The 23044-nt window shown below is 24.9% G+C and overlaps 1 protein-coding gene across 3 annotated transcripts; it reads left to right on the top strand.

Moving 5' to 3' along the window:
* The first annotated feature begins 1482 nt into the window (after positions 1-1482).
* Positions 1483-21687, top strand: LOC132924402 (uncharacterized). Of its 3 annotated transcripts, XM_060988691.1 has the most exons (28): positions 1483-2044; positions 3112-3257; positions 3323-3568; positions 3641-3725; positions 5273-5440; positions 5599-5658; positions 7701-7790; positions 7881-7940; positions 8010-8081; positions 9019-9096; positions 9186-9269; positions 9353-9448; positions 10677-10748; positions 12183-12257; positions 12427-12528; positions 13776-13880; positions 14292-14390; positions 14582-14671; positions 15145-15258; positions 15423-15536; positions 15596-15700; positions 15782-15894; positions 16131-16322; positions 16394-16549; positions 16782-16929; positions 17003-17174; positions 17564-17723; positions 17804-21687. In XM_060988691.1, exons 1-28 carry the CDS (start codon positions 1724-1726, stop codon positions 18909-18911), a joined length of 4431 nt encoding a protein of 1476 aa, XP_060844674.1. In that variant the 5' UTR covers positions 1483-1723; the 3' UTR covers positions 18912-21687. The 3 variants fall into 3 exon arrangements, with proteins under 3 accessions (XP_060844674.1, XP_060844676.1, XP_060844677.1); XM_060988693.1 differs by lacking the exons at positions 7701-7790; positions 7881-7940; positions 8010-8081; ... (2 more) ...; positions 9353-9448; positions 10677-10748 and having other exon boundaries at positions 1484-2044; XM_060988694.1 differs by lacking the exons at positions 7701-7790; positions 7881-7940; positions 8010-8081; ... (4 more) ...; positions 12183-12257; positions 12427-12528 and having other exon boundaries at positions 1484-2044.
* Positions 21688-23044: the final 1357 nt, after the last annotated feature.

The following is a 23044-nucleotide window of genomic DNA, read 5'->3' as shown; positions in this document are numbered from 1 at the left end:
TCTTCATATTACTGTGGAAACGCATTTAGAGGACGCCATACCTGCATGTGTTGTCTTTCTCTTACTAACGTACATGTACCTACATCATAACAAATTTTCGTTTAGCAGAATACATTTTGTGATGTTAGCCTTAATATAAGAGTAAATTTACCTATTATCAAATTTAAAGGTAAGAATATTATCTAGACAATGACATATTATGCTTTTATTGTTATTATTATTTTAAAGTGAATTATAGTTATGTAAAATATTACAACTTTAAAATGTTCATAACTCACTTCCACATAATAATATAAATAAAATTATATGTCATTGTCTAGATAATATTCTTACCTTTAAATTTGATAATAGGTAAATTTACTCTAATATTTACGCTAACGCCACAAAATGTATTTTGCTGAACTAAAATTTGTTATGATGTACATGTACATGTACGTTAGTAAGACAGAGACACCCGCATGTGTTGTCTTCTTAATAACAATAAGACCTTATTCAAAATTAATTTTTTTTTAAACGTTTGTAGCCAAAATCTACCTATTTTCTAACATAGCATTACATTTTGTATACTTAATAAATAATAATTAATATAAAACATTGATGAACTTTTAATTTAAAAATTTGAAAATTATTTGATGCTAATCAAATCCAAAATTCTAGAAGTAAATTTAGAGTTTTTATAAATAATATGTCTATCTAAATTCTAAAGGCATTAAAAAATAATATTGTCAAATATGAATTAAACGAATCAAAACAATGGTGTATCTTAATTTTTAGTAGACCTAATTAAAATCCGTAAACATTATTTACATTTATTACAACTTAATCCTAAGTAGTTAGGTACCTACTACGTATAACACTATATACATATAGGGACGGAGATAAGAAAATTGGGTTCATGACAATTTATGTTCACAATACCGAATTAAGTCATATTTTCATGCAAGACTTTATTGTATTTATTCACCTCCCTAAACAAACAAACATAATGTATCAATCCCCGTGGCAAATACCTATATACGATATACGTAAACTTGTATACAGAGTGCTCGAGTGCAAAAAGTATTTATGATTTCCCGGGGAATTTTTTTCAAATTTTCTTTCCGTAAAACCTTATAACTTATAAGGACTATTTCGAATAAGTAAAACCCAAAAATCAGTCAAATCGGTTGAGCCGTTCTCGGAACAATGCGATTCCCAACCGAACGAACATCATTCCGTTTTCACTTTTGCACGACGTAGTTAACGATAAGACGTATGTAATGTTTCATTATCTATGGTCGTTATCATCATCTAACTCGTGTGCCGCGCGCGTTTGTCGATTTTTCGACTGCTTCGCCGCAATCGACTGTGTACGCCAACATCGATACACCCGTCCCCGCGTCACCTACCGGCCGGCGCCGCCGTCGACACAATCGAGACTGAGAACGCGTGCACGCGCGCGCGCGAGTCTCCTATCGATCGCGTCTCGCCACCCGCGATTGTCACCGTCCGCCGTCGCCGCCGCCGCCGCCGCTCAACAGTGTCCGGGCACCGCGTCAGTCGTCGCAAAGCTCGCACATTGTACGGTCGTCGTTGGCGCCGTACGTTCCGGTGCAACTCTATTTAGTCAGTCGTCGTCGCCGTCACTGCGGTGGTCGTTCCAGCTGCGGCGCGCACCGTCGTCTCGTATTCCCCACACGCCCGTCCGGTCCTCGAAAACCGTCGACCGGGCCCTAGGGCCGCAATGTATTTCGCCCTGGCCAAGACGCCGGGCGGCCGCCCGACGACCGTCACTACGGCCGCGATGTCGGAAGACAGCCCGCGGACGTCCGCCGTCCCCGCGCCGTCCGTCTTCTTGCCGCACGCCGAGCCGTCCACGTCCCGGGGCGTCGGCACGAGTCCGGCCGCGTCGCCGGGCCCCGAAGCCGACGGCCACGAGCAACACGTCGACGGGCCGCAGTGCACGCTCGAGGACTACGACATGTCGTCGGACGACGAATACGTGAGGTCCGGGTCCACGTTCAGCGTCGCGCTGGGCCAGTACGTTTTCCAGAGGAACTTGATCGTGAGTGTGCCTGCGCCGCGCGCACCGTGCATGGTGGGCGGGGGGTGGGGGGTCGAAGGGGTGGTGGTGGGTTGTCGGCCGTATTGATATTATTTTCGTTTCTCCGTTCTTCTCCGCCGTCTCCGTCGCGGATTGCTGCGTACCTACCTTCATAGTATTATATTATCGTGTTTGCGGACTCGGTGGTGCCGGTTTTTTTTGGCTACACAGCCGCCAGACTACGATTTTTTATAATCAACAGGTCGGCGGCATAGCGTTATTAAAAACACAACCGCAGCCCATAATAATAGAGACGATTTGTACGATATGCCAGCAGACACTATCCGCCTAGATTAAATTATGATAGTAGGCGTATAATATATAATAATAATTAGGGACCAAATTTTAAATCAAACCGATCGAAAAGGTATAATTTAGTGCAGGGGTCGGCAAGTGATTTCTATTGAAGTCCGGAAGATTAAAATAATAAATAAACGAGGCCCGGACAAAAAAATGTTTTTGTCAAATCTTTATGATAAATTAATTACACAATCCTATTGAGATATTTTGATGATGCAGCTTTCTGCGTACTGTGGTCCGGATTCAGACCGCAGTCCGCCAGTTGCCGACCGTTGATTTAGTGTATCTATTTGGAGGTGCGTGGTTCAGTTAGCTCTGGCGTTTATGTAGCTCTATCGGTAGGAGACTTCTGTTTATTCTTCCGGTCGAACCGGCAACATCAATCGACCAAAACCGTTTAGTTGCCAACGACTGAGTGTAATCATTTTAATTTGTAAATATATTTACAAATTGTTATTTATTGTTTATTTTTATTTGAATAAATACTTTTTTTCTTCAATAATCTAGTATGAATTTCTGTATACAATAAAACGGTACAATTTGCCAATTGGCATAGTTTAAATTAAATTATATTTATAGGTATAAGAATTAAACCTTAAATCAAACTGATTATTTATACCGGTATGATTTAATGGACCTTGTTGGAAGTGCATGGTTTTTATTTAAATAATAAATACTTCAATGTTTTATTTTTTCATTATTTATGTAATATGAATTTTTTTTTTTAGGAAGATACATTTACTCCACCCCAAGATAGCAAAGCTGTTATCGAATATGTGAATTTGAAGTTTGTTGAAAACAATTTTAGATCATTGGGGCTCGATCAAATGTTTGATAAGAATAATATAATGCAAGCTGAACAAGAATTTGATTCGTAAATGAAACATTATATTAATATTACAGTGAATAAACAAATTTATTAATTAAATATTTGCTTAGGTTTGAAATATGGTTCTCTCGCGTGAGGGAGTTTGCTGTTGATAGAGAATTTATCAGAGATCTACGTCTACCATTGTTCTGTCATCTTTATTTGAATCTATATGTTCCACGAAATCATAACCGTTTACAGGCATTATTGAAAAAATTTGAATATTTGTTTACAAGTCCTAGAGGAGTTGTTTATCTACAGGAATTGAAAACTGTTACAAATGTCTTAGATTTATCACCTCGACTTGCATATTTCAGGTAATTGGTTTGTTGTTTATAATAATTTAATTGTTTACATTATTATTAATAATATTAAATTTATTATTTCAGGCGAAATAAATTTGTATACGGTGTCTCTCCTATGTTTATAAGCAATCTTTATGATTTTTTTCATCCTCATTTCATGCTCAAAGTGGTTTGTATATTATAGTACAATAAAAATATGTTAATCATTATGAAGACATGGTAAAAAAATCAGTTATTGTTGTATACTATGCATTGTAATAAAAAAGTATTTTTTAAGAATACATCCATATTATTGTCTTTAAAATAAATTAATATAACAAATTAATTTCTAATTGAACTCATGTAGTTTTAATATTAGAGTGAATTTTTAATTGTTAAGTTATCATGTGTCAAGCTAAATGTATTTGCATTGTCTCATTGGTTTTAATTTTAAAGCTGAGATGTAATGTAAAGCATTAAAATTTAATAAAGCTCACAATTACTTTTAAATAACATTTTTCTAAAATCCTACAAAAAAACAGATTATATTTTTATCATTAAATCTGATAATAGATTTATTCATTTTAACTAACTGGTTCTGTATTTGCTATGTTATACATTTATATTTTAAATCAATACACATTTAGTGTAATTTTAAACAAGCTATGCTTTTAAGTTTATAACTAAACAAACTATAACATATAGTTATTCAAATTGCTAATGATCTATAGAATAATAGAATAATTCACAGATTGAATTATATTTGGTATATCCAAATATGGAATAAGTTGATAAATTCCAAAATTGAATCATGACTTGTAATATTGTAAAATAATTAATAAAGAGAACAAACCATAATACATTACTTGTTCTGTTACCATGTCTTCTAAAGTTGACTTATACTTGAACACGTGCACATATTTATTCAGTTTACTTACTGTAGAATATGTTGCCTATAAATATTTATAATGCAGAATTAGGTTTAACTAAAATTCAATTTGGTCAACTTTAAAAAACGTAAAAATCAGTAAAATTTAAATAAATATCTACATTGTATATTATAATATATTATATGTGTTTTAATTATATTTCAATTTATTTATTTCTGCAAGAAAAACATTTTTTGCACTTTGAATTATATAAGATTGAAAACATAAATATAATTTCTAATTATATACATTGCACTATTAATATTTAGAGAATTTTATACCCTCTTGTGTTGTCACATGATCGTCTCTGTCTTACTAACGTACATCATAACAAAATTACGTTCAGCAGAACACATTTAATGTCATTAGCTTTAATTCTTTTTAAGTTGATTTACCTATTATAAAATTTTAAGGTAAGATTATTATCTAGGACATATGATTTTATTGATATTATCATTTTAAAGTGAATTTTAACTATGTACAATTTTACAGCTTTAAAATGTTCATAACATTCTTTAAAACAATAATATCAATAAAAGCATATGCGATGTCCGAGATAATATTCTCACCTTTAAGTTTTTTATAATAGGTAAATTGACTAATATGAAAGCTAAAAACATTAAATGTATTCTGCTGAACGTAAATTTGCTATGATGTATATTAGTAAGACAGAGACAACACATGCGGGTGTAACATCCTTCTTAACATTGTATTAGAGTATACAAAGTTCAACTTTTCTACTTATTGTAATATCTTAAACTGCATACTATTTTTCTATTTGAATAGTTAATTAATTTATTAATTAAAGGTGTTTCAAGAATGGTTTGATATTAACTATACTGCTTATGAAGATCCAAGAATAATATTTGATGATTATTATGCAAATAATCTAGTACGAGTAAATAATCTAGACAAAGCAAATGCTCCGAAACAAAATAATAATGTTGTTGTCAATAAACCTGTATTATGTAAAAAAGTAAGTTTATTATTTATAAAGAATATAAAATGTGATTGTTGCAATTTATTTCAATTTGTAACTTTTTTTGAAGGGCTTATAAAAAGCATATATTCCTAACCTAAACTATAAACATATTTATTATATTATTATTTCTATATTCTATTAATTTTTTTTAGACACTGAATTCAGCTCAAAATAAGAACAACAATCGAAAAGTCAATAATTCTGAAAATGATGTAAGTATACTTAATATAATTTTCCATACATTATTATTGTACTAATAAGCTGAAAAATACATGTTTTGATTATATTCTAAGCAAGAATAGCAAATCAAATCCTAAATATCAGGACTAATTTTGTTTATTATATTAGAAAATATTCAATATATTTTTGTTATTATTATTATTATTATTTTATTTATTTTTCCAGATTATAATTTAAAATTTCTTTTATATTAATGTTAAAATTATTTTTTGGAATAAAACTAAAAACAATTTTAATGTATATTATTAATATTTTACTGAAGTATAATTAGAAATTTCTTGGATAAAAAACAATGGTTTTTTAACAATTGTTTATAAAGTGCATATATTCAACTTTATTTTACTACATTTAGTTGTTCAAATATGTTACTTATGTGTTATGTATAATGGTTAATGGAGTATGCAATTATCAAACTAAGCAACATATTACAGAGGGTGCATTATCTTGAATGTTTATGCATTTTATAGTTGTCAGCCAACAGTTACTAATTGTCAAAAATTTAAATTAAATTTTATTTTATTTTATTTTAGTCAATAATTATTATTTTTTTTTTTATTTCAATTTAAAGTCAATTATTATTATTTTTTTTATTTCAACTTAATATTTAAATATTTATCAAAAATGTAAATTAAGCTAATTTTGTCATAAAGGTAATTTGTTATCAATTTTATTAATTGATTTACTGTAATTTATTATTAATATAGTATTATAAACTTACATACATTGTATAATATCATATATATGATATAATTATACACTTTTTTTTTAATATTTACTTATTTTGATTCAATTAATAATTCATAAATTTTTATTAACACATTTTTTTTTCTTATTCATTATTAAATTATTTTTATTATTTTTTATCGACAAATTAATATTTTAGTTTTCAGTTTTTATTCATTAAAATTAAATATTTATGCATACTAATTGTACTAAGCACAATAATATACATTATACTATTAGAAATGTTTGCATTTGACTTTAATGATTTAGTTATTGGATTGTAAGAAGTGCTGATTTTAAAGATAAATAGTGATTCAATTATTTAAATAAAAATGTATATCTATTCATTAAAAAAAAAAAAAATACTTTTACCAATCATTTTTAAATTATTAATTATTATTTAAAATAAAATTTACTTATAATTTCAAATCTAATTATGGTTTCTAAATTATCAGATTAACAAGTTATTCTACAAGTTTAATTTTTTTTTTGTTATGTTTTTTATTTTGTATGTAAATTATGTTTACATAAAATTATATGAATACAATGAAATAGATATAAACATATATTTAAAAATAATAGTTTAATCATTTAATAATTTGATGATAAAAATGTTCATTTTCAAAAATATAATTTTAGGATACAATCTTATTTTTAGCATAGTTTAAGATGTTCTGTTGATAATCTTATGGACTACACATTTTATTTTTCAAATTAGTTATTTGAAGATATTAATCACCAATAAACGTGAATGTATATTCAGCAACTTTTTATTATAAAAAACAACATATATACATTATTTTTAATGTACACAAATATTTAAATAATTAATTAAAAATATAGTCTTCACTTATTTTGATCTTGCTACAATTAAAAACAAATTAAATTTATTTAAATTCAATAAGTATTAGAAAACGATTCTTAGATAATATTATTTACCATGCTATTTTTATCAAATAGGTTTTTTTTATTTTAGTTTAATTTTGTTGATTAAACAAAAATATAAATATATGTTTACTAATTTATATTTAACTATCAATTATTAGAATCCTTTAAGTATTTAATAAATTCAACTTAATTTTTTTTTTTTTTTTTATTGCATTTATTTTTTATGATTTAAAAAATTAATACAAGTATTCATGTAATGCTCTTTTGAGAATTGGATTGAAAATAAATGATCAATATTAATTTAACCTTTTAATTATAATATGAATTACTTCCCTTGCCGCCTAATATTATTTTTATGATTAATATTTTTTTATTTCATTTTTGTTAATGAATAAAAATCAAGTTTTACAATAATCAACGCCCTTCTACAAGTAAAGATTTTGTTGGACATCAAACCTCTAGCTCCAGTCATCAAGGATCCAATTCTAGAAAAGTAATTTCATTACCTCAAAGCCTTAATTTTATACACATCAAAACTATAGTAAAATGTTTGTATTTTATTTTAAATACTCAATACATTTAGTTTGCTAACAAAGATGTTGAAGATCCACAAAACAATTTAACAAATTCAGAACTAGATGAAGTAAATATTATTTTAAAAATGATGCATTTTCAAATACTGACATAGAATTTATTGATTATTTGTAAACAGTCTACTGAAAATTCTGAACAGTCTTCATTGGAGGATCATTGCGTAGAACCAAGATCTAGACGATCAAAGAAGGTATGCTTTAATATTATTTTTATACATTTTAATACCATATTTTGTAATTTTATTTCTTATATTTAAAAATATTATTTTGTTATGAGTTTTTGATAATAAAAATTATTTTTAAAATTAAAATCATATATTATTATATGTTTACTATGATAAATATTTTCAAAATAATATAGTTTAGACTTAAACACAATCTATAAATCTCCTTGAATAGGTGTATTATGGTGGAAATATAATGGCATTATAATAAAATTAATAATTCTAAATCTATAATTTACAAAAAATATGATAATATATTCAATTTATGTTTTAAACGACTCTCTAGTTTATATAATTAATTCTTTAATTTTTATTTTTGTCACATAAAAAAAAAGTGAGTATTTCATTTAAACTTCTGACTCTTGAAAAGTAAAACTGCATTTTTTTAGGGTTTTAGATTTTTATAAGCAGTAAAAAAAAATATTAACCCCCTCTCCCATCCATAATTATGCAAAATATTTTCTTTATTTACCTTGATTTTGATCATGAATTGGGAATTTAAATAATATGTGGATTTTTAATATTTTTGTGTAAAACATTATTCGGTGTTTTAGGATGGCTTAGGAAATTTTATCAACATTTTTAATTAATATCCAGGGGATCTACTTTAAATTTTAAAATACATTTTTAGTTTGGGAATTTTTTAAATTTTTATGTCATAAAATATTTTGAAAAACTACTATATTATAATAAGTTAAAAACAATAATGAATTTGTATAAATAAATATTAGTTTTGTGTATTGTAATATAGTTTTAATTTTTAATTTGAGTTTTATTTTATTATATTTTTAACAATAATACCCATTTATTATTTATTATTATTATTTTTTTTTTTTTAATATAATTGATTTTAAATTAAGTTATATAATAATAATATATATATATTATTTTGAATTGTAATAAGAAAAATTTCAAAAGAAAACATATGAGACGTAACAGAGACAATACTTCATCATATGAACGAGAATCAAGAAGACTCAAGGTAATTGATAAAGTAGTGAACTTATAATTCATACCTAAAAATTGTTTAACAAATATTTCATACAATTTTTCTAAATTAAAAATGAATAGAAATTTTGCGGAGAAAAGTATGATGATACCAGTTCACAAAATAAATCAACAAGTCATCAAGAAAATTCAAAATTGTCCGAAGAAGTAAATCAAAATTATAATTTATTTCCAGTATTAAATTTCTATAAAATGTATTAAAATTAATCATTAAAATGTTGACTGAAAAGTCATCTAGAGAAGGACAAAGTTCATCTAACCAGAAAGAAGTTGAAGAAGAAAGAATAATATTACGGATCTCAAGAAAGTCTAACAAATTAAGCGTTGTAATTATAACTTATATTTATTCATTTAATTTGAAATTTTTTAAAATTGAAGTTTGCACTAGTATTGTTAATTTATTGACCATTTTAATCTATAATTCAGTTGTCATGATGAGCTGATTTTTTTAACCTATATAATAGTATTGGCTTAAAAATGTAATTCATAAAAGAAATATAATGTATAATGAATTTATGATGAATAATTAATTATTATTATTGATTTTTTTTTTGATTTTTGCCTTGAGTTATTACCATTAATATCTTATAAACATTATTCAGGATTTAAAATTGCTTACATAAATATTTTTATTTTCAATGTCATAAGAACATTTATTTAAACAAATTCAAACGTACAGAATGTTACATTAGCATTAATACATAACGTTTAAATAATTATGTTAGATTATATAAAATTTATTTGTTTGTTAAAAGCGATTTTTATTAGAACGATATTATTTTCTAAAATGTATTTACCCGTTATTAGATGCTTAAGAGGACGTAGAACCCGCATGTGTTGTCTCCGTCTTATACATGTGCAACATAGCAAAATTTTGTTCACTATTTTTAATATTGTGCTATTAGTTTTGATATTAGATTAAACTGACCTATTATAAAATTTAAAAGTAATATAATTATCCAGGGCCCCACGTAGTATTTTATTGATATTATTATTTTTAAGTAAGTTATGATCTTTTTGAAACTGTACATTTTAAAATGATCATAACATTTATAACTTACTTAAAAATAATAATATAAATAAAAGGCTATGTGGGGCATTGAATAATTATCTTACCTTTAAATTTTATAATAGGTTAGTTTACTCTAATATCAAAACTAACAGCACAATATTGAAAATAGTGGACGAAAATTTGCTATGTCACATGTGTGTAAGACAGAGACAACACATGAGGGTACAACGTCCTCTTAAGGTACTTTGATAATAATATGCTAACTTTAAAAATGTTATAGGTAGAATAAACTAAAAAATATACAATATAATATAAATAAGTGAAAAAATAATAAAAACACATGAATCATATATATATATAATTTCAAGTTTTAAAATTTTAAATCATTAAAAATGTAATGGTTAATTCAATCATGACAACTTAGTTCAGCAATAATAAACCAGTTTTACATAATATATTATAATCTTGATATAGCAACATATTCCTGATGTTGTATGCAGTGTTATATTTTAATATATATATTTTTATCTTATTTTGAAAAGATTGTTAGTAATGAGAAGAAAGAACCTAATGATTCCAAAAATCCTATGTTGGAGAAATCAAGCGAAGAACAAGTAATTGTATTATTATTTTATAGTTATTTAATTTTATCACATAATTACCTTTACTTTAAAATATAAGAAATGTTTAACTATCATAATTCACTTAAGCAGTTTATTATTTGTTACCCTTTATTATTGTAAATGTAGAATTTTTAATTATTAGAAGATTTAAACAGTCTTGTTGGCAAACAACAAAACTCTTCATTATAGATGAATATTAAAATTTAATCAGATGTGGTTATCAGTTGATTTTTGGCATAGCTAGAAATGTTTGGGTTTTGAATTTATTTTTGCTTTTGACAAAAAGTATTTTTATTTATTTTGTTCAATTTCGACAATTATTGTAATAATTTTGAATTATTATTATGTTAAAATAATAATAAGGTAGGCAAATGGAAATCACCGTTGTGCATTAGGTGTCGAGGTTAGGAACTAGTCATTGAATAAATCACTTAAATGAATTTTGTTAAATTTGAATTCAGTTATATACGATAAAAAACAATTTTGAGTGAAGACTGTCTAAATTTTGGTGACCACGGTTATCAAATAATTATTTTAATAACAATACTTATCGGATTTGTGTAAAACATCTAGCTTTTTCTTAATTTTTTTATTTATTTTACTGTATTATAAAAGATGCACCGCATTTTTAATTTTAACCTCTCAAGAATACTAACTAGATCCAATCCAAAACCACCTAAAAGTGAAAATTTAATTATTTTATCGTTTATTTATCATGTTCACAGACGACAGACACATAAAAAAAAAACACACATTGTAAAATCAATATATTTATTGCTTCGCTCAGAATCTATAACTTAATTCATTGTTTAGAGATTATTTTTGACATTTTTCAGTTTTTATTAACTTAAATTAAATGATTACTTTATATATTCACTAATAATGTTAACAATATAATTTCTTATAAGTTAACTATAAAATATATATGAAAATCTCTTCTTTTTTCACATTTTTGATAATACAATATACTATTGATATTACACTAGCATTTATTTTAACAAAACTTAAATAAAAAGTAATATTTTTGTTTTCAATTAAAATTAATAAATTAAAAAAAAAAAAATATGAATTATGAATAATTATACTTTAATAAATGGGGGAATAAAACAAAGAAAATAGAAGGAATTCAAAACTCAATTTAAAATATTATCTAATGGTAAAAATATTTATGATGTCTTTATTTACATAATATATACTTGTATCAAAAGTGTTGTTAATTTATTCTTATTTTGTTAAAAATTAATGACATTTTTATAAGGAAAATTATCTTATCAAATAAATAGGTATACTGTAGTATTAAAATTTATTTTATGACTTAAAATACTTCTTAAGTATCGATGAAATATTTATTTTTTAAACTAATCTTTCCAATAACTAGTAAATGGAAAATTATAAACACTTTAAATATGTTTATTTATTTTTAAGATATCAAATGATGGGAAAAAGTCTCGTAATCTCCGAAAAAAACATAAATCAAGAGGCAAAAAAAAATCGAATGAAGTAAGAATAAAATTAATTACATTATTTTATGACTTTTTTTTCAATAATACAATACAACTTTTCTTAACCTTGTTAAACATATATATTAAAAAAAATATTTTATCTACTCTATTAATATTGATAAATAGGATATTATATTCAAAATTAATTTTATTTATATTTTTGGAAGATATCAAATGATGAGGAACAATTGCGGAAGAAAATTAAATCAAGTGACAGAAGTAAATCTACTAGTGATGAAAATAGTCGTTTATGTGAAAAATCATCTGAAGTAAGATTACAATTATCTTCCATCCCTATTTTATAAGATTTAATCAACAACTATAAACTTTTACTTTAAATTCCATGTAGATATTTATATGTTATTGTCATTAATTAAATACCTATTGTAGTATTAAATAATATTAATACAACTCAAATACCTAGTTATTTTTTGTTTGAATAAAAAGTAAAGAATGTGTTTAAAAAAATATTTACAATTTAATTTTCAAACATTAAAGTTTTATAGTTGGTAAGTTTTTACTTAAAGATTACGGGTGACGAGAAATTTTTACAAAATCAACAGTATTGTTAATTATTTAATTAATACAAAAGTTATAACTTTGATTAATTATTCATCATACTGTCTATTTATTTTAATGTGAACTAACAGTTGCAGTTTTGTTAATATATTGAATGTATAATTTGTTAATATAATAACCTAATCTATAGTTTGGTTCACAGAAAGTATGGTGGCCCTATAATATCACTATTGTACTTTTTGTTGTATACTACTTTAAACAGTCAAAACATAACTTGTTTTTACTATAAATATTTTGTAGACATTTTTTACATTGAACCTTAGGTTGACACAAACTAATAATTAATCAACAAGACCAATTTATAATAATAATGTTAATAATAGTAATTGCTTTACTGTCTTATTTATTGGTATAACAATAAATTAAATTTTATACTATATTAAAAATTTATTTTTTTTATTTTTTTAAATAAAATAATTATTTAAAAAATAATAGTTTCATTTAATTTTATTTTGTGATAAGAAAAACGGTGATAATAATATTTATATTTTAATTTATATAGTAAACAGTATATTGAAAATTGCACATAACTTACTTGTATTTTATAATTGTATACATTAACTGAATACAAACTATTTATTTAAATGTATAATTACCTAATCAATAATCATTAATAACTTCATAACTTCATAAGTTTTTCTATAAAATACATTTTTTTTTTTGTATTGTAGCATATTATTTTATTATTTATATGATTATAATAGAATTATTAATAAAAGATTATAAATAATATAACCTTAATATATGTTTATCTATTTGTTTTGAAAATATGGTAACTAAAAATATCTAAACCTAGACTCCACATTAGTGGATAGTATATTTATTGCATTTTATTTAATATTTAGTTAAAAAACATGAAATATGTAAAATTTTGAGCCAGACTAGCAATAAATGGGAGATGAAAAGTAATAATTTAACGTTATGTATATTTTTGAAGGTATCTGATAATGAAGAAAAAAAGTATAAAAGACAAAAGAAAAGTAGTAGAAGCAAATTTACAAGTGATGATAGTAACATGCAAATGAGTGAAAGCTTATCTGAAGTAAGATAAAAATGATTTTATTTTATAAGCTATAAAATGTCTATTAAAAAATCTTTTTCATGTTGTTATTTACAATAAGATAAATATTATTTAAAAAAATTATTTTAATTTTAATCTATACCTAACTATACTTAATTCAAGTTAAAAATGGTATTTAGTGGCATTAATTCAACAAAACCCTATCTATAAACCTTCTATGTAATGATACACACCAATGCGTAAATCGGCTACTAAGCTTATTTCTTAACTTGAATTAAGTATAGAAATGAGTGAAAAATGAAACTCAATAATACAGGGTAATTCTTTTATCCAACAACATTAATTATTTCAAAAACGTTATAGATTTTTAAATAATGAGTGTTGTTTGTTCAATAAAAGCATTGCCCAATATAATGGTCTAAATTTTTAAAGGTATCCGACAATGAAGAAAAAAACTTTAAACGACAAAAAAAAAGTGGCAAAAGCAAATCTTCCAGTGACGATAATATGAATATGAGTGGCTTGTCTGATGTAAGAGTTATATAATCTTACTTTTATTTATAAGATTTTATTATTGCTTATTTAAAAAACACTTTTAAATTTCTAGAATTATAATACATGATAAATATCTATTTTAAAAATGTAAAAATACTTTATCTATATCCAGACTAGTAATAAGTGAGAAATTTAAACAATAATTTTACTTGTATACATTTTTGAAGATATCAAACGATGGTGAACAAAAGCAAAAACAGCAAAATAAAAGAAGCAAAAGCAAATTTACCAGTGATGATGATAATCATACATCTGAAGTAAGAATAAAATATTTCCCATTTCAACATGATTTACTAATAAAACAAAAAATATTAACATATTTTCAATCTACTACAAGATTGGAAATTTTAAAACTCTAATTCTTATAATGTGTACAATGTTGAATGTATTTAATGATATAGCTGACCAGGTAAATGTTATACTACACATTTGGTTGTGAATTCATACAAAAATCTTATTGGAAATGTACTTTTAGTTTTTTCCGAATTTTTCAATTTTCCAATTTTTCTGTTAGAAAAAACCTTATTCGAGCTATTACGAACAACAAACATAAAAAAAAAAAAATGGGCCCAATCGATCCATCTGTTTTAGTTAAGCGCTTACCAATGAACAGCATTTCATTTTTATTTACATACATTGTTTTAAAAATATCTTAAATGTTTAATATAATATTACCAGAAAACTCATTAGTATAATATTAATAATAATTTTATATTATGTATGTTTAAAGATATCAAGTGATGAAAAGAATTTTAAAAAACCACAAAAGAAACAAAAATTAAGAGGCAATAAAAAATTTGACAATTATACAGATGATAGTAATTTATCTGGAAGCTCGCCTGAAGTAAGAACAAATTTAAAATTCCATTTAAAAACTAAATAACAATTTGTTTCATAAATATTTATTAATAAATTAAAAAATCAAAAATGCTTAATATGAGTTTACACTAAAATTATTATAATAAATAAGATATTAAAACAATTTGAATGTTTTGCATTTTTGTGAAGGTCTCAAGTGATGACGAAATTTCAAGCAGTAACAATGAAAATCAAAAATCAAAAAACAGAAGAAAATATAAACACTCTGATAATAATAGTAATCTGAGTGGAAGTTCATCTGAAGTAAGAGTATAAATAATATCCTTATTTCTTTAGATGAGCTAAATGTTTATATTTTTAAGGATTTTTTGGAGGATTCCAGTTCATTGAATTCATCTTATGATGAAGAAATTATGATGCATAAATTTGTTAGACATGACAAAAAGTCAGCTCAACATTTACGTTATGTAATTATCAATTTTTATTACTTTTTTATTTGTTTTAAATTTATATAACTGTTTAAAAATGATTTGTTTTGTGTATTTAAGGAAACTTCACGTCGTTTGAAACACATAAACATTACTAAAATTGATTTGAAAAACCTTGATGAAGATTGGTTTCTACGTACTACTAAACAAATAGTCTTGAAAAATTGTAGCAAGTATGTATTTAAGAATGATTTATTAAATCTTAAAATATTAAAAATAATTTTAATATAATTGAAAATACCCTATATTTTGCGAAACATATAAACAACAATTATATATTAAAATATAATTTTTTTAAGTATATCTTAATTTATTAAGTTTTTTAATTTTAATAAAGTATAGAAATAAGTGATAAATTTAGTATTGTTTCTTTAAAAAAAAAAAAATTATTGATTGTTATTGCTTTTAGATTATCGTGTTCTATTTTGACTTCTGATCTAAAGTTGGTTGCTGCTGGTTCATTAGATTCTTTAATTTATTTATGGGAGAGATCTACTCAACAATCTGTACCGGAAAAAACTCCTGATATTCTACATACCATTGGAAATATAAATCCCAGCAATTTTACATCATCAATACAAGGAAACAATTTGATGGAATAGTAAATACTTCTACCATATTTTAACCTGTCTTTAAATACACAAATAATTTAACTATCAATGTATTTTAAAGTTTGGACAAAAGTACAGCCTTTGTATTACGTGGACATGGTGGACCTATATTTGATTTAGCTGAATTACCATCAGCTAAAATCCTTCTCAGTGCATCCAATGATAAAACTTACAGAGCTTGGGATATGGTATCAAAACGTTGTTTAGAAGTATACAAGTGAGTTACTGTAGTTTTAAGTATTTTAGTGGATAAAATAACTTAATTTTGTAATAATCATAATAAAATTATCAATACAATAATATTAATCAAAATAAAATTAAAAATATTATATAATTAGGATTAACATTTTTACCTAGTAAAACTTAATAATATAGCTCCTTGTTAACAACTGGAGAATTTCAAATTTGTGTTTACTAAAAGAACTTGAATTATTTGCATGATTTTTTAGTGAACATGAACACAGAACATGGTGTATTGCTGCTTGTCCATATAGCTTACAAGTTGCCACAGGATCTTGCGAGGGCGCTAGCTGTTTATGGTTTTTGAACTATAAACGGCCATTAAGAATTTTTATGGGTCATCTCGATGATATTTTGGTAAGATTATAATATGAAAATAATATTTTAATAATTGATAATTAATGAATATTTTTTACAAATTATGTTTCAGGTTCTAAAATTTCATCCAAATCAAGTGCTCTTAGCTACTGGTTCATCAGATAAAACTGTTAGAGTATTTGAACTTACAACTGGAGAATGTCATAGACTTTTAATGGGACACTCTGATTATATCACCGGTTTAGAATTTAATGCTCAAAATCCTAATTATCTAGCATCTGCTTGTAAGTAATATTTTATTTTGTAAAGGAAGGTTGGTTAGTTTAAGTAAGGCACTAGTTTGTAAATGTATATAATATTAACCTAGTGTTACAAATCCTATGAAATAGTATTTCAAAATGCAAAATTATTTATAGTGTTTTTATGAAACCCATAAATCCATATACCTAATATTACTTCTTAGGTAAAAACCAATTTTTTTTTTTATAGAAAAAATTTAGTTTATTATTTATTATTTTAGTAACCATTATAAATATATTATTTTATGTATTAATATTATATATGTATTTTCAATTTAAGTCAGAAAAAAATGCCTCGCCCTGATTTACCCAACAATATTTCATATTTTATTTTTATAAATTAGCTTGTAACATATAAAAATATTTATTTTCAGCTGGTTGCGGGGAAATAATTGTATGGGATATACCATCTAGTGAATTGGTATGGAAGATTAGAATCGGCAACATGTTATTTTCGGATCTGGCATGGTTAACCAAAGATATATTATTGGCTTCATTAACTAATGGTATCGTCTTAAAATGTGACACTACACTGTAAGTAAAATATATAAAATATATTGATGATATATAATATTTATTTCCATTATTTATTATTATTTTTTTTTTCTTATTAGGAATTATGTAGATTCTTTCTGTAAAGTAAAAGGATTTGAAACTACATTTGATCGTCTTATGTCTTTACAAATGTTTGACAATACAGTATATACAATAGGCATTCCTGATAAATCAGGTGGTCTTAAACCAATACCTAAGAGAAACAAAGAGAAATCTTCACAAATGAAAAATGAACAAAAATCACATAGAGAATCTTCACCTTTATCTAAACTATTTTTCCCGCAACATATTATTGATAACGATGGCAATTCAATGAAACCTTTACGTGGACTGAGTTCGGCTGTATCGAATCCTCCTTATAATTATGAATATCAATTGAATACTAATGATCAATTTAAAAAATCAAATCCATCAAGTTTTTTGAACATGAATTTAAGATCTGCACCATTTAATTTATCTGCTGATGAAATATCTAAATTACGCCCCGAATATCTATCAGAAAATATACGATTAGTACCAGCAGTAGCTATAACTAATAATCTTCAAAATGCTTACCTATTGCCAATTCAACCAATTGTTCGGACAACCAGTCAAAACTCTACTAACATCCATTCAACAAATGATCAGTTACCGAGTACGAGTAAATCACATAAAATAAATAAAACTCCAGGAACATCTAAGTCAAAAATAACAACAGCAAAACAACATAACTTTGGTAATAGTAGTTTAACAATGCATACAAGTATTCAACACATGCAAATAAAAACAACTACAGTTAAAGAACAACTGCATATAGATGATCAGCGAGAAACCAATACGTTAGTCCAACAGTATCTACAAACAACTAGCACAAGTATTCATAAGCAGCAAACTTCAAATCTAATGCAAGTTACACGTTCTGGGATAAGCTCTCAATTACTTCAGAATAGCATTGTGCAGCAAGAGCAACAGCAACAGAGTGTGGGAAGTAATGCCAGTGTAGCTGGAACAAATGTCCAACAGCAGCAGTCATTACAACAGATACGGTCTAATACAAATTTAACCAAAGGGAATGTTCAAAAGCAACAGCGCTTATCTCCACAAACAAATAATCGATCGTCCAATACCAACGTTACTCAACGTCCATCTCCTAGACAAAGTCCTAATAAACCATCTTCTTTGGACTAAACGTACACAGGTCAACAAACTCGCATGCCTTGATGACTGATACCACTGATGATTGGTAAGCTTGGTTCAAGGTAATTAATGATTCTGAATTAAAAAATATATACCTCTACTTACTACTTATTTAAATATAATTATTTTCCAAAATGTAATTCTTAGTATTTGTAATCATAAGTTATACACTATTTATACATTTTATATTTTATCTTTTTAAGTAAAACAAAACTATTACAATTATTACTTTATTTTTAAACTTAAATTATTCTTTAATTTATTATACTACATCTAGAGTGTTCAAACCTATATTGGCTCCCAGGGGGCATCATAGGTTATTATCAAGGAAGCTTTATCTGCAGTAGAGAGTGTTTAATTGTTTATTTTATTATTATCATTATTTATATTGGAGGCATTTAAATTGCTTTAAAAAATGAAAAAACCAGGAAACAAAAAAGATTGAAAACCTCTGTAATACACTATTATCTTATACTTGATGTTATTTGTGCTAATGACATTTATAATTTTATGAAAATTAGATAATTATTTTTATCATTTGTTTTTATGTTTAATTTTTATAGTTAAATATTATTTTTTATTTATTCTATAATTGGTTTGAAACAAATATATTATATACTAATATAAACAAATAGCTTAAGATAATACTTACCAAGTATTAATTTTAAAATGTATGTTGTGCGTTTTTAAGATATTAATTATTATTATTCAAGTTTATTCAATTTGAAACAACCGTGCAGTTTAGATATAAAAATATTAATGTTAAGAATTAAATTTAGTTTTGAATCATAAATGGAAAACTTACAATCTTTTCATTAACAGAAAAACTATTTTTAAAAATTTAATAAGTTATTTCTTTCAAGTGATTTTAAATCACATTATGTAATAATTAATCTTACAAATTAAAATTTAAGTACAATTTTTTACTCAAACAATTTTTTTAATACAATATTAACGCATCACATGTATTTTGATTCCTATTAATTGAACCAAAAATTAAAAGAAAGAACTACAATTTGTTGTTCATCATTTGACTAAGTGTTAATTTTTATGTTATCATTGTAATACCTATGCATTTGTATTAAATTTATTGTTGCAAATGTTTTTTTTTTAAAGGATATGTTTTTTGAAAAATAAAATCATATAGACATTAATAAATCATGTACAAAATAATTATTATGTATAATTTATGTGTGAAGTTTTTTATTTGCATTTTATATAATATGTAATCGGAGCAAATTTATTTTTAAAAATTACTCATTAATAAAATAACCAATCGTATTAAGAGGATGTTATACCCGCATGTGTTGTCTCTGTTTTACTAATGTAGTAATGTAGATTATAGCAAATTTTCGTTCAGCAGAATACATTTTGTGATGTTAGCTTTAATATTAGAGTAAATTTACCTATTATAAAATTTAAAGGTAAGAATATTATCTAGAAAATGTCATATGCTTTTATTGATATTATCATTTTAAAATGAATTATAGCTATGTATAATATTTTAACTTTAAAGTATTTATATTTCACTTTAAAATGATAATATCAATAAAAGCATATGGCATTTTCTAGATATTATTCTTACCTTTAAATTTTATAATAGGTAAATTTACTCTAATATCAAAGCTATCATCACAAAATCTGTTCTGCTGAATGCGAATTTGCTGTGATCTACATTAGTAAGACAGGAACAACACATGCGGGTAACGTCCTCTTAACAGTCCAAAATTACATACATACATTTAAAATAGTCGATACGGATTATTGATATCTTTCTGTAATGTGTATTACACGCTGATTCTACATAGAAATAATTAAAACAAAACAATGTTTATATTTCTAAAAATATTTGTATTGACCTGTAGCAATGGAAAACCTTAAATATTATTTTATCCATTCATTTCATTGAATGTCTGAACCTGAAATTGATATTTGGGTTATGAAAATTAATACATTTTTTCAGACGTCTCGTCTGTCCAATAATTATGATTTTCTCTTATGTGCAAAAACATGTACAATTTAAATCTTACTTTTTTATCAGAATAACATTGCTCACAAAAATTTTACATTTTAATTGAATGTAGTAAAACAGCTTTGAAATTTAAAAAAAAATGTTGCATTTGAGTAATTCCTTCTAATAATAAGTTATGTTCTATAGCAGTGATTGGCAACCTTTTTGGACTCTCGGGCCACATTCATAAATTAATAAGTTCGCGGGCCAGACAAAAATAAAAATTTTTAATATTCAATTAAACTTTGTTGTAGTAGAATTTAAAGCGGGCCGGATGCGGTTCGCGGGCCGCCGGTTGCCAACCACTGTTCTAAAGTAAAGGTCTTCAACTTTTCTAGGCTGTGGACCACCTATTGTTTTAAAGAAATCTTATGGACCAAATTCATAATAAAAACATGTATTAAATGATTAACAATGCTATATGATATGCTTAAAATGTGTTCACATACCACAAATAACAAAGAGGTGGATTGCGGGTGTAAGACCCCTGATTTATTGTATTGTCATTAATCTAATTTAACATTTAGTCTTAACTAGCATTTAATCATCATTTTTTCCAGATATAATAATGATCATTTTATGTTTTAAATATGAATTTTTATAAATTATTTTTAAGAATACTCATGATTTTTTTTTTTATTGCTTGTAAACTTTTAACAAATGGTGTGTACAATTTTTATTATATTATAAAATTAAAAAAATTAAAATAAATTTTGCGATAAAAGTATAAAAATTATACATTTATCTATGAACTGATATACTTGCACATTTATTCCTAATCAGAAAAATTCTTGTTTGTTACAACTAACAAATATCTTATTTAAGCAAATAAATCTAAACGAGCTGTGGATTTCAAAATTAATTGGTAATTATTCTAATCAACAACTTTATAAAAAAAAATCTTAATGTAGATACTTTACATTTTACGTTATTTATCAATTGGAATGTTGTATGCCATAAAACCTTTTGATTTTATGGTGTTAATAGCTATACTCAATTATAAAGATTTATATTAAAACTTTTACATGGCAAGATAAATTGAAAGTTCATCTTTCATTGGTTCCTTAGGATTCTGGAGATAAAAACAAAATATTTTGTCATTTCACTTCTATGGTTGCATGATAAATTAAAACAATAATAATTGAATATGAATGTATGAATGATATGATACAATTACATTTCTTTCAATGTAACTAAAGTATCAACGCCAAAAAATACACTTGTTGAAAGAAAATATTGATAATTAAATTTTATCAATAATATTGCAACGTATGTATTTAGTCATAGTGTCCTGAAAAAGTGAAAAGTATACAAGAAGTTATAAAGTCTAGGATAATTTGATTTGTGTATAGGTACAACATGTTATGTTCTTTTTATGATTTTAAACAACAAAAAGCTCATGACACTATATTTTATACAAATCTAATTGGTTTTATTTTCTAATTTTATGTATATCCAATAATAGGTACTTATAATTACTATTGCTTACTACAATATGTTAGTATTAAATCCACAGATAATTATATTTTTACTGGCAAATAAAATAACTCATACAGTAATAAAGCAAGTAGATTTACCATATCTTAATATAAATAATAAACAAACAAACAAAAAAAAATACCCAGCCTCATAACAACAAATTATTAAGATAATACCCCCTCTAGGCTCTAAATGTATCTTGAAATGTATAACTTTGACAATTATTAGTTTGTAACACCAATTATATTCAACTTCTAATTTAGTTTAAAAACTAATATATTTTTAAACTTAGTTTATTTAAACCATTATATAAATAAAAAAATAAAAATAAAATAAAATGTACAAAAATGAAGTCAGTTAATTGACATTTTGCAGACAAAACAGAATAGTAGAAAATAAAAAATATAACATGTATCATTATGCACTATGCAGTGTACATATTATAGTTTTAAACAAATTAATGGGATTTAGCACCATTATTAGTCTTAATTATTTTATGCACAAATAGATTATATAAATAATGTATTATTATTTGTTTGACATAAAATTATTAAAAACATATAGTATATTCAACTTATGCAAAAATTTCATCAAACATCTTGTTTTATAAATTTTTAAATTAAAAATATTCATT

This window comes from Rhopalosiphum padi, chromosome 3, assembly GCF_020882245.1.
Source record: "Rhopalosiphum padi isolate XX-2018 chromosome 3, ASM2088224v1, whole genome shotgun sequence".
In the NCBI taxonomy this organism is placed as follows: Eukaryota; Metazoa; Arthropoda; class Insecta; order Hemiptera; family Aphididae; genus Rhopalosiphum; species Rhopalosiphum padi.
The sequence above is the reverse complement of the archived record's forward strand: the minus strand, read 5'-3'. Positions and strand labels throughout refer to the sequence as shown.